The sequence below is a fragment of the Aptenodytes patagonicus genome, chromosome 23 (genome assembly GCF_965638725.1).
Source record: "Aptenodytes patagonicus chromosome 23, bAptPat1.pri.cur, whole genome shotgun sequence".
In the NCBI taxonomy this organism is placed as follows: Eukaryota; Metazoa; Chordata; class Aves; order Sphenisciformes; family Spheniscidae; genus Aptenodytes; species Aptenodytes patagonicus.
The window spans coordinates 1452915-1467368 of NC_134971.1; the positions used below are offsets into that span (position 1 = coordinate 1452915).

Consider the following 14454-nt stretch of genomic DNA (forward strand, 5'->3'; position numbering starts at 1 on the left):
AGCCACTGCCCAGGGGGTTACAGAAAGGGGAGGCTGGTGGCTCTGCAGCCAGCTGCGGGTGAGGCACCAGCCTCCCCAAGTCGCTTGCTCTCCCGAAGAGCCCCGTCTGCAGGGGGGCACCCGAGCACGCCTCTCAGGCTCGCTGGGAAAGCGCTGGAGTCCGAAGGGAGCAGGTGAGCTGCCGGCAGGGCAGCCCCACCTCGCACACCCCGACTGCCGCGGCAGGTTTGCCCCGGGCCCTTTTCACACTTCCATTTTTAGGCACCGTTTTCAGCGTTACTCTAGCAGCACCAGCTGCATCAGCACCCAGCAATGCCTCTGGTCTGGCTCAGCGTTTTCCCAGCTGAGCAGCACCCCTGAGCCCGTACCCTGCCCAGCCGGCCCCCTCCCTCCCCCAGGACGCTGAACCGGCCTGGCCCTGACCGCCCCCCCGCCTCGGGATTCACCCCAGCCCGGGAGCGTCTGCACCCCTGCACGGCTCTCCAGCTGCACGTGCAAGGTGGAGCTCAGCACGTACGCCTCCCTGCGCCCGTGGGCTCTGCTCGCTCTCCCACTACCACCATTAATCCTGCAGCTCTGCACTTCCCGGCAGGTCATTGCCCCGTTACAACGGGAGCCTGAACAGGCTGGGTTTTGCACCACAGCTACAAAGGCAAAGTCCATCTCCGGCCTGAGCTACGGGCAGCTTGTTGCCAGCAGTAGGTTATTCCCCCCCGAACTCAGAGCAGCAAAGATGTTATAAAGTGAAACCAGTCCCCTGGGCTCTGCACACCCCTTCACGCGAGGCTCGCGCATGCCGTGGGAGGTTTCTGGGTTGCTTCTTTGAAAAGCTATTTGAGGTCAGGCTGACTCAGTGTTTCCCAAAAGGCAACAACTCTTATTCTTTCGGTGCAGGTCTAGAGCAGCCGGCAAGCACTGCCCCGCGCACTGGGGCCTGCTCTGAGTCCCAGGGAGAGGTAGGTGCTTTCTGCACATGTAGAGCCAGACTAGACCTGCTATCCCAAAATTCAAATGCAAACCGCAGCGCCCTGCCTGCAGATAACCTTCTCCACAGCAGGCGGCCAGTTCTGGGAACCCAGGGGATGCTCCCAGGAGGTGAGGAGGGGCATGCCTGCAGCAGCCCACGCACCCCGAGAATTTCTCATCTTCACTTTGCAGGTAGCCTCTGCAGCTCCAGAGCCTGTGCACGGTTGGAGTCGGCAGTCTGCAGCACGCTTATGGGAAACGAGTCTTCCCAGTCCACAAAGAGCCAGGTTGCCCTGCTGTAAGTGATGCGGGTCAGAAACCAGGCTGCCCGGCCCAGGCAAAGTCCGGTTCCCCAAATGATGTGAGTGCTGATGTTTCCAGTTCCTCTGCAGGACACGCTGGACGCCACAGCACTGAGCCCTCTGCTCGGGGTTTGTCCCCCCACGCCACACCAACTGCCTTCCCAAGGAGGGAGAGGCAGGCTGCAGTGGGTGGCTGTCACGCTCCTGTGCTGGGGAGAAGAGGCCACCGTGGCTGGGGCTAGCAGAGAGAGACTTGCGAGGCAGCTTCAGACTATTTCAAAGAGAGCGAGTGAGCTCCCCAAAGCACCAGTCCCTCCTTTAACGTTCCCAGCTGCAAGAAGATGGGTTACAAAGAACCGGTTGCAAGTAACCTTTTCTCCTCCCAAGGAAAATTCGAGGCTAAATGCTCGTACTGCCATTTCTCTAACACGGGGCAATTGCACTGGCTGCGCAGCCTTCTCCGGAAAGCGCTTTATTCTGGTCCACGGCATGCACAAGCTGAATTTTGATATGGCTCTCCCCTGGGCTCACGCCCATGGATCCCCCCCAGGAGGCTTTACCCCCCCACGGCTCTATCCCTGCATTACATCCATACCCGAGCATCTACGGCCAAGCCCCCATAAGACCTAAAACACCCCCTTTCTCCCAGTCATGAGCAGTAACCCAGGGGGTGAAGGGCAGGAAGGGCTTTTGCAAAAAGCCACTCCGCCACATGCGCCCACACAAATGGCAACAGCCACAGAGCAGCTCAGGCGTGGATGTGCATTGGGGTGTTGCAGTGGGGAAATCCCCCTACTCCCTCACTGCACACCGGTCCCATGAGCCCACCGCAGCGTGCGTGGCCTTTCCCTGTGAGGAGCAGGGCAGCCCTGGAGCACCACGGTGTGGTCTTGGGCCAGGGTCATGCCCCGGGTCCAGTGCAGAGCCCAGAGGGGGACAGAGCTCTCCCTGCTCTCTGGGGCTTCCGTGGTACCTGGGCGCTGGGGCTCACCAGCTTCCTTTCCAGCCTGTCCAAAAGAGCCGTCTCCACGCGGAGCACTACTGAAACGTTTATTGAGAAGAGTGCCCAGGACCCCTCTCTGCAGCTGACCACACGTCTAGGGAGAGGAGTGCAGCCTCGGCAAAGGGGCAGCCAGCCTCTGCCCACCCGACGGGCGCTCACACTGCCAACCTGGGGGTCTCCTGTAGCACCTTGTGTGCCTCAAAGCACCCACAGGGAGATGCGGGCGCTTGTTTCCTTGGGGGAAACGTGTCCCCGGCTCTGGTGTAGCCACGGAGGTAAGGTTGGCTACGCGCTCCCTGTGTGCTCATCAGCCGGAGGGAGGAGGAAGCAATCCAGCACCGGTCACTGAACAAACAGCTGTGAGATCCGGGGGCTGGCTCACGCTGGCGCTGGGCTGGGCGCTGCCAGGGAGTGGTGCCTGCTCTCCATCATGCTCCACCTTGGCCTTTGGCTGCTGCTGGCTTCTGTCACAACTCCTGCAGCCACCCCCGGAGAGCAGACCTGCCCCATGCTGCTGCCGCCGAAATCCTCATCAGAGCAGGCAGGGGAACCGAGACCGGCTGCACGCAGTCCTGGGAGTGAGTGCTTGCTCTGGCCATATCCACAGCATGGAAAAATAAACAAACGGGTATTTCTCTCATAGGGAGGAACATAATTTAAAAGGCGCTTCCTAAACCTATCTGCAAACATGAGAGCAACTACTGCTCCTCCCAGAGGGTGGTGTAACTGCACCTCGGGGCTCCCCTTTGCTCAGCCCTCCCTGGAGAAAACAGGGAGCCTGGCCTCACAGGTGGGGGCAGCTGCTGCCCGCCGGGGCAGCATGGCACACAGCCGCACCGTGCCGGCTGAGCCCCGTCCTGCACCCCAAGGCAGCACAGCTGCGACCTGGCAGCAGCATGCAGAGGAGAGGGCTTCCTCGCCATGGGCACCCCACAGCTTTCCCGCTCCTTGCTTCCATCCACAACCTCCTCCGGATCGAAGGGCAGCGCTAGCAGCCCCTCGTCCAACGAGGGTGCTGCAGTCCTGCCAGGAAGCACTCGTGACACCCCCGTCCGGACACGTCTATTTACACGAGAAGAACCACAGACACAGGGCAAGGAGGCGCCTCCCAGCTGGCACGGCCAGCCGCCGGCACAGGCTGCTGCCCCCTGCACGCTGCCGGGCCAGGGCTGGCTGGGTGCTCTGCCCAGCCACCGCCAGGCCACCTCCCTTGCACTGGGCGAGGGCAGAGTCACTTTGCAGGCGCCGTATTTTCGGAGGTTGGGGGCAGCGACAGGTCCCTGGCTGCGTGGACAGTCCAGAGATAGGTGGGGGGATCTGCTGGTAGCATCATGCCCTGGCAGCAACCAAGGGCAGGGGCCCGCGCCGGCCGGAGAGGCACAGCCTAGGCCAGTGTCCATCCCGGTCTTAGTCATTCTCGCTCTGCAAGGGAGAGAGGGGAGAGCAAGGGTAAGATGCCAGGGGCTGGGCTGGGGGGGCATACAGCCCCTCTCAATGCACCCAGGGCCACCTGATAAGTCTCCCTGCCCGAGCACAGCCCCGACATGCCACCTCACCTCCATTTTGCTGTATATCCAGCTGAGGAGCTTTGTCACACGTGTGTAAACACCGGGCTTGTTCTTCTGGCCACATCCTGTCCCCCAGCTTGTCACCCCAGCCACATACCAGCGGCCGTTGTCCTCGCAGACCAGGGGCCCTCCGCTGTCACCCTGGCACAGAGGGGCAGAGTGGTGAGGAGACAGGAGATGCCCCTCTGCTGGTACCCAGCCAGGGGACGCTGGCATGCAGGAAAAGTGGGCAGCCCTGCCGTTCCCATGCCATGTTGCCTGGCAGGGACCGTGTGCCCCCGGCTCACCTGGCACGCATCTTTCCCTCCCTGCAGGTACCCGGCACACATCATCCGTGGGGTCAGGTAGCCCTCGTACACCTTGTCGCTGTTGCAGATCTTGTAGTCAATCAGCTTCACCTCGGCCTCCCGCAGCTTTGGGGACGTGTTATCTGCAAGGCAGAAGGAGCCATGGGGCAGGGTGAGCCTCGTCCCCCCACCGCCCCCGGGCCCTTCTGCAGCACCAGGCGTTTCTGTGGCAGTGAGGGAGGAAGCTGGTCTTTCTTGCAGGCCTTATTTCTGCAGAGCCGCACAGCTGGGAGGGCAACCACTGCGAGTCACCCATGTGGGAACAGCCCTCGAATACAGCAGCAGAGCCGCGCTCACTCCTCTCGTGCGCTGCGTTCACAGGTCAGGCTGCGGCACACAGGAGCTGCCTGAGGAGAGCTGGCATCCTTCCTCACCTTCGTTCTCCCTGGTCTTCCCAAAGCCGGTGATGAAGCAGGACCTGCCGGTCTGGAATCGCTGGCCGTACATGGGGAGGCAGGCTGGGCGAACCTGAGCTGGAGGGAGACATGATGAAAACCAGGCGAGGAGAGAAGGATGAGTCACCCAGGAGCAAAATAGCCGCTGTAGTCACCAGCCCTGCGGCTAGGGAGGAGCGGGGTGCTCAGGAAGCACTCCCCTCTGCGCCCACCGAGGCAGGGTCTCTGCCGGCCCCCTGCCGCACTGCCCATGTGGGGCACAGAGAGCAGCACGATGCCAGCTGCACAGCCAAGCCCACAGCTGCGTGTGTGCCGGGCCCTGCCGGGGGAGGATGGGCCAGTTCCCAACCACGGGACAGGCAGGGGAAAGCAGTGTGGCCACAGCAGAGCGGGATGCTGCAGCTGGCAGCAGCCCTGTGCAGCCCAGGGGAAGGCTCTGAGGGGACACGAGCTGACTCTTGCTTCTGCCCATCCCCAGGCTCTCCCTGTCCCCCCGAACACCAGCCCCAGCCAAGCCCAGCCCTGTGGCATGTCAAGCTGAGAGGCCTCACCTGAGAGCATCAGTGGCCTGGAGAGCTTCATGAGAGCAATGTCATAGTCATCGTGATCATCGCTGTAGTTGGAGTTGATGATGACCTGGGAGACAGGGATGCCCTCTGTGCGCTGCTTCAGGTCCGAGACCCCACCATAGACCTTCCAGTCGTCGAGGATCTTCATGCTGTTCCTGGGCAGGGAGAGGTGGGGGCAGCAAGGAGTGAGACACAGGGCGCGGGGCTGGGCTGAGCGCCTGCACGAGGACTGCCGGCTGCAGCTGGTGCCCCCGGGCTGGACAGCAGCACTGCGGGCAGCTGCCTGCAGCAGCACTCACATGAAGAAGCAGTGGGCTGCGGTGAGGACCCACTGGGCGTCGATGATGGTGCCGCCGCAGATGTGGATCGGCCCGTACTGCACACTGACTTGCCAGGGCCATTTGCTCACGGAGGTTTCCTTTCCTCCGATGATCCGGCCAGAAATCCTCTGCCCACAGGCTGGAGGGGAGAGCAGGGCTGAGAGAAGGGCTCGGAGAGGAGGCAAGCCTGGAGGGGGATGCGCACAACGTCCCCACCACCCGCAGGCACCAGCGGTGCTCGGTAGTTCATAGGGGCCAGTGGAGACCATGGGAATGCAACCTTCACAGTTTTCTATTACCCAGACAGTTTGCTGGAAAATGCCCTATTTGCCCAACCCTGTGCAAAGAAAAGGAGGAAAGCGCTCCCAAGCATGTGTTTGGCCTCGCCCGCCCTTGGCCACGTGCCCTGCCAGCCAGCCCCCTTACTTGTGCATCGCAGGGAGACGTACTTTCCCGTGAGACACTGTGAGCTGCAGGAGAGAAGAGGGAGACACAGCCTGAGCCCCGGCCCTGTGGCACCGGGTCAGGGACAGGGCCAGGAGGCGATGCTGCCCAGTACCTGTTGAGGCTCTGCTGGATGGTCTCTCGCTCGCTGGTCACAGTGAGGCTCTTGCCGGAGACGTGCAGGGGAATGTATTCGGTCTGCGACGCACTGCGAGGGGAGAGGCGAGAGGCAGTGAGAGTCCCTCCTCGCTGGGCACTGACCACCCGATCCTGCCTTCCCAAAAAGGCTCTGCACACTAAACCTGGGGGGGGCGGACTGAAATGCCCAGAGCAGCGCTGGACACATAGCCTTCCAGCAGAAAAGCACAACGCTGGGGGAAAAAGCACAGCAGACCATGCACCCAGCCAGGGCAGGAGGGCCAGAGCAATGCCCAGGGGGCTGGCAAGGCCCCAGCGCCCGAGCAGGACGACCCATCCCTGGGGAATTACTTCTGAAATCCCAGCTGCCGGCAGGTCTTTCTGGAGAAGGAGTCATCCCAGGCGCTGCTGCACACCGGCAGCCACTGGCTTTCAGCACTGGAGTAGATGTGGAGCAAGGACTTGTCGGACATGAAGCGCACTGCGGGGATGGAACAGGCAGGTCAGTGGTACCCAGCGCCCCGGGGGCTCCCCTCGCTCCCACCACCCCTGGCTCTTGGTGCCTCACCGCAGCCCAGCTCATCGCTCCTCTGGGAGCAGTCGACGATGCCGTCGCAGCGCACGGGGCTGTCCTTGCAGCTCTCGGCAGGCTCCTTGTACACGATGCCTGTCTGCGACCGCCAGAACATAACTGGAAGCAAGCGCACGCCGTGGTGAGGCCGGGGCTGGTGGCAGGGACTCGCTGTGTGCGAGGGTGCTGTGACCCACCCGGATGGGGGTCCGGAGGAGGTCTGCCATGTGCAGGGGCATTCCCAAACACCAGGCGTGAGCTGCCGTTTGAGCCAAGACTGAAGAGCTGCAGGACGCAGGGCTGAAGCAGGACTGGCCAGCCCTGAGCATCCCCCCATGCCAGCCCAGCAGCACACAGCTCAGCTGCTGCAAGCCTCTCTCACTTAACCCACTTCTAGCTTGCTCCTGCAGAAAGATGCATGCAGCCCACCGAATGCTTCAAGAGCACCAGCTACAGCAGCTGGAGAACCAGCAGCTAGATGTTACGAGGATTAAAGTGATTCCCCTGGTTTCTGTGCCTGTTCCACCTACGGACTGCACTTTGTTTGATGGGTCCTGCCTGCTAACCCCGCGCCCCAGGGAGGGCGAGCATGGGTGCTGCTGGGGGTGCCCCGCCACCCGACAAAGCAAGCCCAGGAGAAAGAAAGCGCGGTGCAGCCCCCCCGGGACTGCAGGGAGCCCAAGCGGCGGCTCTCCCTTCCCCAGCAATCCTGCTCCTGTGTGTCCACCAGATGTCAGGAACACTCAGGAAATGGGAAGAGCACATCTCTGCCTGCTCGCCTCCCGGCCCGGGGGTTTCATAGCATCGTAGAATCATTGAGGTTGGAAAAGACCTCTAAGATCATCGAGTCCAACCGTCAACTCAACACCACCATGCCCACTAAACCATGACCCTAAGCAAAGTTTACTAATTAGTAACTAATACGTAACTAATACTTAGTTTCCCTGCGGCACATCCCAGCATAGGTCTCCCCAGCCTCTGCTGACCCCCAAGCCCCCCTGAGGTCTTCCCCCCCAGGGAGCCCTGAGCTGCCCTGGGCTGGGACCCCACTCACACAGCAGGATGAGGGCGATGAGCAGCACGATGAGGATGGAGACGCAGAAGATGAGCGCAAGCCGTCGCTGGCTCATGCAGGGAGCTCTGAACATGGAGGATCCTGGCAGCAGGGCAGAGGCAGGATCAGGGGGAGCGGCTGCCTCCCCGGGGTGCTCAGACCCTGCTGTCCACTGGCACGTGCCAGGAGCTCCCTGGCTCCCCACGCACCCGGCTCCCCAGAGGACCCACGAGATGTGGGGGAGCAGGGACACGCACACCCTGCAACTCCCTGTGGCAACCCCCCATGCTGCCGTGGTCACTGTCCTCTCCCTTGCCCCTGGCACCCCTCACAGGGAAACACCAGCTTGTGGCTGAAGCTTGGTGCCAGCAGCGGGCACAGGGACCCACTCCCTGCCTGCCTGCCTCCCTCCCTCCCCACCCTAGGTGGGACCGGGGCCAGGGTGGCCAGAGACCACCCTCGGCACCATCCTCTTACGTGTGCTCTCACAGGTCGTGCAGGAGGCTGGGCTGGGGCTGGACTCCAGGCTGTAGGGCTTGAAGCTGATGCCGAGGACACTTTCTCGAGGCTGTGGAGGTTGGGCACCGAAGATGCTGCTGGCTGTGGAGGCATGGAGGTTGGGAGGGACACTGCTGGGCGATGCCGTGGTCTGCGAGCAGAGGAGACCATTACTGGCAATGATCGTTGCCCACTGGAGAATCCCCGTGGCTGCCACCCCACTGCTCAGGCAGCCGTGAAAGCAAAGGCGACATGGAGCTGAGCTCCCCGGCGCCGCCAGCCATTGCCGCCGGTAGCTATTCCTCCACAGTGCCATGAACTGCATGGCAAGTTACCGCTACGGTGCCTCTTTCTGTACCATGAAGCCCAAGCCGTATCCCATCCGGGACAGCTGAAAACCCCTTTGTTGCTGAGCTTTTCCCCTTTAGGTGGCTGCTGGCCAAATTTCCCAAACTGATTGCTTTGATCAGAGCGATCAGCTGGTTATTTGGCATCGGGTCGGTCACGCTGCGGCCCAGTTCCTTGGGGCTAGTGCCCCAATTTATGCATCTATCCTTAATTAGCCATTTGAAAAATACAGTGCAATTTCCAGCTGTTATTTAGTAATACTTAATAATCAGTGTTTTCCAAGCCCTGAAACGTCCTGCACCCTGGAATGCTGTTCTGCAGTTGTGTCACTCCTGATCCATGAATTTGCAAAAGAATATGTATTTGTTTCCTTTCCTCAAGATAATACTCTTCCAAGCGCTCCATCAGCTTCGATCAGCTACGTAAGCGAGAGCCTCTCATTTTCCTTCAGAGAGGACCTGCGTACAAAGCCCACAGTAAATGCTGCTTCCTCTGCCACTGTAATTTCATTTGTAAAATCCCAGATACATCTTTGGCAATAAGAAATGACTGCATGCCTTGCAGAAACTGCAAGGGCATCGCCAGCCAGCACACGTCAGTGACAGCCCGGCCCGGGCTTTGTCCTCGGCAGGTGCTTACCACGCCACCTCGCTCCTCCTGCCCGCTGTCTCCCAGTACTGCTCCCAGCGCCACACAGCCACGACCGGCCGTGTTTGCACCGGGCTGTTCAAGGGAAGCCAGTCAAACTGTTGCCAGTCAAATTTGGACTATGTCTGTCCCTACAGGCAACATGGCTCCTGTCCCGCAGAAGGGGCACCCAAAGGAGACGCAGAGCTGCCATCCTTTGGCAGCAGAGTGCAGCCAGCTCGGGCACCCACACCCCAGCCCACCTCCCAGGGGACCGCTCGCCAGCCAGGAGGTGGGCTCAAACACGCCCCTCTGGAAGCCTGTCTCTGATTTTTGGCCCCGTAGCTGCTACCGATCACAGTTCCCCATAACCAGAAAACATCCCCTTCCCTGCCAAGCCAGCAAGCAGCACCTGGGCCGGTGCACGGCTCTGGGAACGGGTAGAGAGGATGGGGGCGTTGGGCAGAGCAGGAGCAGCGGCAGGAGCTGCCACCGAGTCGCCCCCTTCCAGCCGGATTTTCTCTACCCTCGCGTTTCCTGCCGGGAATCAAGGGCACTAATGAGCACGTCGGGAGCCTGCTCAGGCTCATGCTTTGTAAATACGGCTGTGCCCTTTCTTGCAATGCGGTGGTGTAACTTCCTGGGCATTATCCCCGTGAGTCACGCACCCCGGCGTGGCCACGCATGCTCCCCGCGCAGGGTCTGCCTCAGCCCCCAGCTGAACGTCGGGGGGACACACCACCTCTTGAACTGTGCCTTAGTAGCTGCTCGCAGCCCAGGCGCATCAGCCGCAGAGCCGGCAGGCACAGCACCCCGGGCTCCTGGGGAGGCTGCCTGGCCACCCGCCCTGGCCAGCGGCGGGGTGCACAGGGCCACCCCCCGGCACAGGCGCTCGGTCCTGCCGGCACAGACCTCCTCCCGCCGCCCGCAGGGCCCTTGGCACAGGCACCGCTAATGTCTCCCGGACATCGAGAGCCACCTCCCAGCTCACATCAGGGGACGGGGACTGAGCGAGCAGCTCCCCGGCCTCCTGCATGCACGGGGAGGAGCAGAGGCAGTTTCCATTTCACAGCATCACCCACCCCTTCTCACCGCTTCCCCGCCAGACAGCGATAACAAGCCTGAATTTGCTCAGCCTGCAGCTGAAGGCCAGTTTTCCCTATGCCTGAATTTCACAGCAGCCGTGTAGGCAAGCCCAGGACAGCCGTGCTGCAGGCTTGCCTTCTCGTGGGCTCTCCCAAAGGTGCCGGGGAGCCCAGGAGAGCCCCTCGGCGTGCTCTGCGGGGCTGGGCTGGCAGGGCAGCCGGGAGGGCTGGAGAGTGCCCCGGCAGTGTCCTCCCCTAATGACTCTGAGCAGTCACGTCGATGGGATTCAAGTTCTCGCAGCAAGTATTGCACGCCCGCACTGTGAAACCTCTCTGGGTATCCTTAGTGCCCGTTGTTAGAAAGCGTACGCGATCAGCAAGAGAGCCAGAGCTGCAGCGGGTTCTGCGCCACTGCTTTGCAGAAACAAAGCGATGAGCAGATGCCAGGAACCCTTCCTAGGAAAAGAATTTCTCCTGTCTATGTGTAAATGAGCTATTTGTAAATACCCAGACAGTATCATTTACGTTGGCATTTGTATGCTACCTCCACATGTCTGATATTTCACGTACCTCATCCTGCCGTAAGCGTAACCCTTTGGTTATCAGATCAGCAGAATTACAATGCTGTTAAGGACAAACCTCTCCATTGTACTAGAAAACACAGCCTAGCTTCATCAGTAAGCCAGTGACGCTGGCTGCTAAAGCATTTCTACCTCCCGTGTACAAACAGTTCAAATTAGCGTGTAAGTTCACTATAGGTTAAATTGCTCTTACTATAGCTTAGCAGGAAACACATGCCCTTTCTTACACTCGGGTGAACTATTAGCTACTTATTTCCTTAAAAGTCTAAAGTCCAAGTATTTATTTTTTTTAGGTCTGTCACAGAAGCTAACAAAACTTTTACCACGGGCTCCCGGTAACCAGCATAACTGGTTGCTGCTGTACAGCCACTGGAGCAGAGAACAAACAGCAGCAGCTTTACGAAGATATTTCTGTTAAGGAGCATGCACTACCCCGGTGACTGAGCTGCGACTTCTGCCCACAAAAACCTTTACTCATCCTTTGCTGGCTTTTGAATAAAAGTCAGACCCGGAGCCATGCCTATCTCACACACGTGGCTGCGGTTTGAGCCCTTTTTCTGACACCCTTTCTGCAAATGTTCCACCAACCCCGAGAGTGTTATACACTGCTGTGGGCTAGCGCTGAAAGTCGGGTGTGGGGAGGGGGAGCACAACCAGCTCCTCTCCGTGGCAGGCCTGACGTTCAGACAACAGGGGAGGAGGAATGCTGGGGACACGCGGGGCGACTCCTCACCGGCTCTGCTCGCCTCGCGCCCGGCCCAGCCCAGCCCAGGCTGCCTGGGGGACGAGTGGATGGTACCTGTCTGCAACATGAGCCCTTTGCTAAACTTGCCGTGAGCATAAACACCACCCCGGTCCTTCTTCACTCTGCTCTGAGCAGAGCTGGGAAAACCACCTAAGCCACAGAGAGCAGCACCAGAGAAGCCCATCCCCTCTGCACCATGAGCTGCCATGCGCACCGACCTCCAGCTCGACTCCCTGCCGCAGAGGGAAGGCCACCAAATCCATGCCAGCAGAAGGCAATCACCAGGGGAAAGGTGGTCCGGGCTGGGTTTGAGGCTGGGGATCCACACGTGATGGGGAGGCAAGGCAGGGAAACCAGCCAGCCGTCACCCGCAGTTTCGGAGTGGGAGGGAGGGTGGAAGAAGCCAGGCAACACCTGGGGTGTTGCAACCGGACCCAGGGCCCAGCCATATATCGGAGGAGCAGAAAGGCACGGCAGCTACCCAGAATTTGGAGCAGCAAAAGGGGAAGGAAGCAGCTTGGCTTAAATAAGCTGGAAGGAGCTGCCTAAATAGGTGATCATCTTTCCCAGCTGAGCTCGGCAGCCCATCCCTCACCACGGCTCTCTGCTGCTCAACAGCCCGTTGTTCGGGGCAGGGAACCGGCTCCTTCACCTGCTTGCGGAGCGCCGATTGTCCACGGCAGATTAGCTTAGCAAGCACACAACAGCGACATTGTCCTCGCGCTCACCTGGGACAAAACCCTCCCGAGCCTGTGAAAGCCCCCGTTCCCTCCTGTGACACCCGTCCCGCTCGAGTGCCGCAGCTGAGCGGTGGCTCGGCAGTGCCTCCCTGGGAGGGGGCAGAACCCCGGTCCAAGCCACGGCCCCCCCGGCTCACCGGCCTCGCTCCCCGGGCTGCTGACAGCGTGGGGCTGGGCAGGGCCGCTGTGGCCATGGGGACAACCTGGGCAGGAGCTGCGGGAGAACGCTGCCGAGACCCGGATGCCGTAAAGGGGCAATGCACGGGGAAGTGAAATCCCAAAGCACACAAGGGCCATTCTGCAAGCGCAGATGACAAGCCGTCTCGATTGAGTCAGCCCGATCTGGCCAGGGACAGGTTGCCTTATGCCACTGTGAGTAGCCCTTCAGGCAGAGATCAGAAAATGTTCCAGGGGGTGAGTAATCGCTGCTCACCCCATTCCATGGATGGGCAAACCGAGGCACGGGAGGATGAAGCGACTCTCCTGCAGTTGCAGAGCCAAGGGTGGCACCTGGGACTCCTAATGGCCCATTTAATCCAAGGGACAAAGCCGAGGTGGCCCAGTGGGGATGCCCAATATTGGGTAATTGTCTCTATATGTGGGCATCTGAATTCCTGCCCTGCTCTCACCAAGACGCAGTGCTGCTGCCCGCTTTCGGGGCCACCCAGAGCTGGGATCACACTGCAAAGCAGTGCTGGGGGCAGGTTGCCCCTCCCTCGGGACCCAGCCAGGATCTGGCACGAGCCCACTCTGCTCCTGCTCCTGGCTGCCTCTGGGGCACCCGCACGCCAAGGGGCAGGAAGAGGGTGGCTTTTACAGCTGGCCCTGCCTCCCCTCAAGCCCCATCCACCCCGTCACTGCCGGCTTTGCATGTTCCGGACGTCGCTGGCACAGCCGGCAGCGCTCAACGCAGTAATTACCCGCTGCCTCGCCCGGGCGGGCTGAGCCCAGTGCCCAGCCAGGGATGGATGTTTTCCTCATGACAGGATGCTCGGCAAGGCCCCATGGCCGAGACCGAGCAGGCCCCGGTCAACCCAGCCCGAAAAGAGCACAGGGAAAACTGCTAGGAGAGCAGGCGAGGGAGAGCAGCGGGGGCCGGGGCCACCAGCATGCTGCCGCTGCTACTGATGGGCTGGTGGGAGGTGCCAGAGGGCTCAGGGACGTACAGCTCCCACGGGTGCCAAGCGGCACCTGCTCCCACCAGCAGCGCCAGCCTGCCCCGCCAGCCGGTCCCCCCAGTTCGCAAATCCGCTCCAGTGTGGAAGAGCAGCACTGCCGGGGTCCCTGACGCCTCCTCTGCCGGCACGGGGCTGACACCAGGGATGCTGGCGGCAGTCCCCCTCCCTCCATGTGCCAAGGGGGTGCCGGAGGCAGCAGCCCCACAGGCAGCTCGCCCCGGGTCCTTCTCCCCGCCGGCAGCAACAGGCTGCTGCGAAGGCAACGCCCCAGAGAGCAGGAAGGAGAAACCGGGCCCTCCACCAAAACCCGAGGAAAGAGGGTTCGTACGGCCACAGAGCAACCCCCCGGTACTCCTAGCCGGGTCAGAGCTGGAGGAGCTGCCTGCGCCTTACCGGAAAGGTTTTCCCGTCCATTGGCCGCTGCAGGGCTGGGCTGGGATCACAGCTCCGGCACAGCCATCCTTCGCTGTGCAGCGTGGTGCAGAGCGAAGTCAAGTCCGCGGGGAGGGGGCAGAATCTGTTTGGCGAGCGGGCTTGTACGTCAGTGCCAGCGCCAGGCGCAGAGGGAAACCAGTCCAACCTGCCGCCCGGCTCCACCGCTGCCTGTTTCCCAACTGCTCCAGGAACAGCATGCAAAATACCTGCCTCTGCTGCCGGTCGCCCCAGCCAGGCGCTGAGGAACGCCGGGCAGGAGCAGCAGGAGCCCCGGCTGAGGCCAAAGGTCTGGGAGCGGGTCAGGTCTGGCCCTGAGGGAGAGCGGCATCCCGGGCAACAGGAGCTGCTGCAGGCTCCTCACTTCTCTCCCCGCTGCCTGCCTGCCCAAGCCCCCCCTTCTCTACTGCGTGCCCACCACGTGCTCATCTCACCTCTCCTGCCCCAGGTAAGGGCTGCAAACACCAGCTGAGGGTGGGAGAGGAGGGGATGCGCAGCCATGTGCCAACCCCAGCAAAAACCCTCTCGTGTGCCCCAGGTGAC

The 14454-nt window shown here is 61.3% G+C and overlaps 1 protein-coding gene across 4 annotated transcripts; it reads right to left on the minus strand.

Moving 5' to 3' along the window:
* Positions 1 to 3322: 3322 nt before the first annotated feature.
* On the minus strand, positions 3323 to 13950 carry TMPRSS13 (transmembrane serine protease 13). Of its 4 annotated transcripts, XM_076358508.1 has the most exons (13): positions 13873 to 13950; positions 8155 to 8326; positions 7678 to 7779; positions 6621 to 6743; positions 6404 to 6533; positions 6030 to 6122; positions 5897 to 5940; positions 5450 to 5609; positions 5133 to 5305; positions 4561 to 4659; positions 4127 to 4269; positions 3828 to 3980; positions 3323 to 3693 (listed from the first exon to the last, which is right to left on the minus strand). In XM_076358508.1, the coding sequence occupies exons 1-13, from the start codon at positions 13891 to 13893 to the stop codon at positions 3679 to 3681; spliced, it is 1428 nt and encodes a 475-aa protein (XP_076214623.1). In that variant the 5' UTR covers positions 13894 to 13950; the 3' UTR covers positions 3323 to 3678. The 4 variants fall into 4 exon arrangements, with proteins under 4 accessions (XP_076214623.1, XP_076214625.1, XP_076214624.1 ...); XM_076358510.1 differs by lacking the exon at positions 7678 to 7779 and having other exon boundaries at positions 8167 to 8326; XM_076358509.1 differs by lacking the exon at positions 7678 to 7779.
* Between the last annotated feature and the right edge of the window lie 504 nt (positions 13951 to 14454).

What these genes read in the sequence shown, in the direction of transcription:
- TMPRSS13 (XM_076358508.1), bottom strand. Translation starts at nt 13,893, where the DNA reads ATGGACGGGAAAACCTTTCCG. An exon ending in ATCCAGCAGAGCCTCAACAG is followed by an intron (nt 5,941 to 6,029) that starts GTACTGGGCAGC and finishes TCTCTCCTGCAG; the next exon opens with CTCACAGTGTCTCACGGGAA. An exon ending in GCAGCCCACTGCTTCTTCAT is followed by an intron (nt 5,306 to 5,449) that starts GTGAGTGCTGCT and finishes CTCCCTGCCCAG; the next exon opens with GAACAGCATGAAGATCCTCG.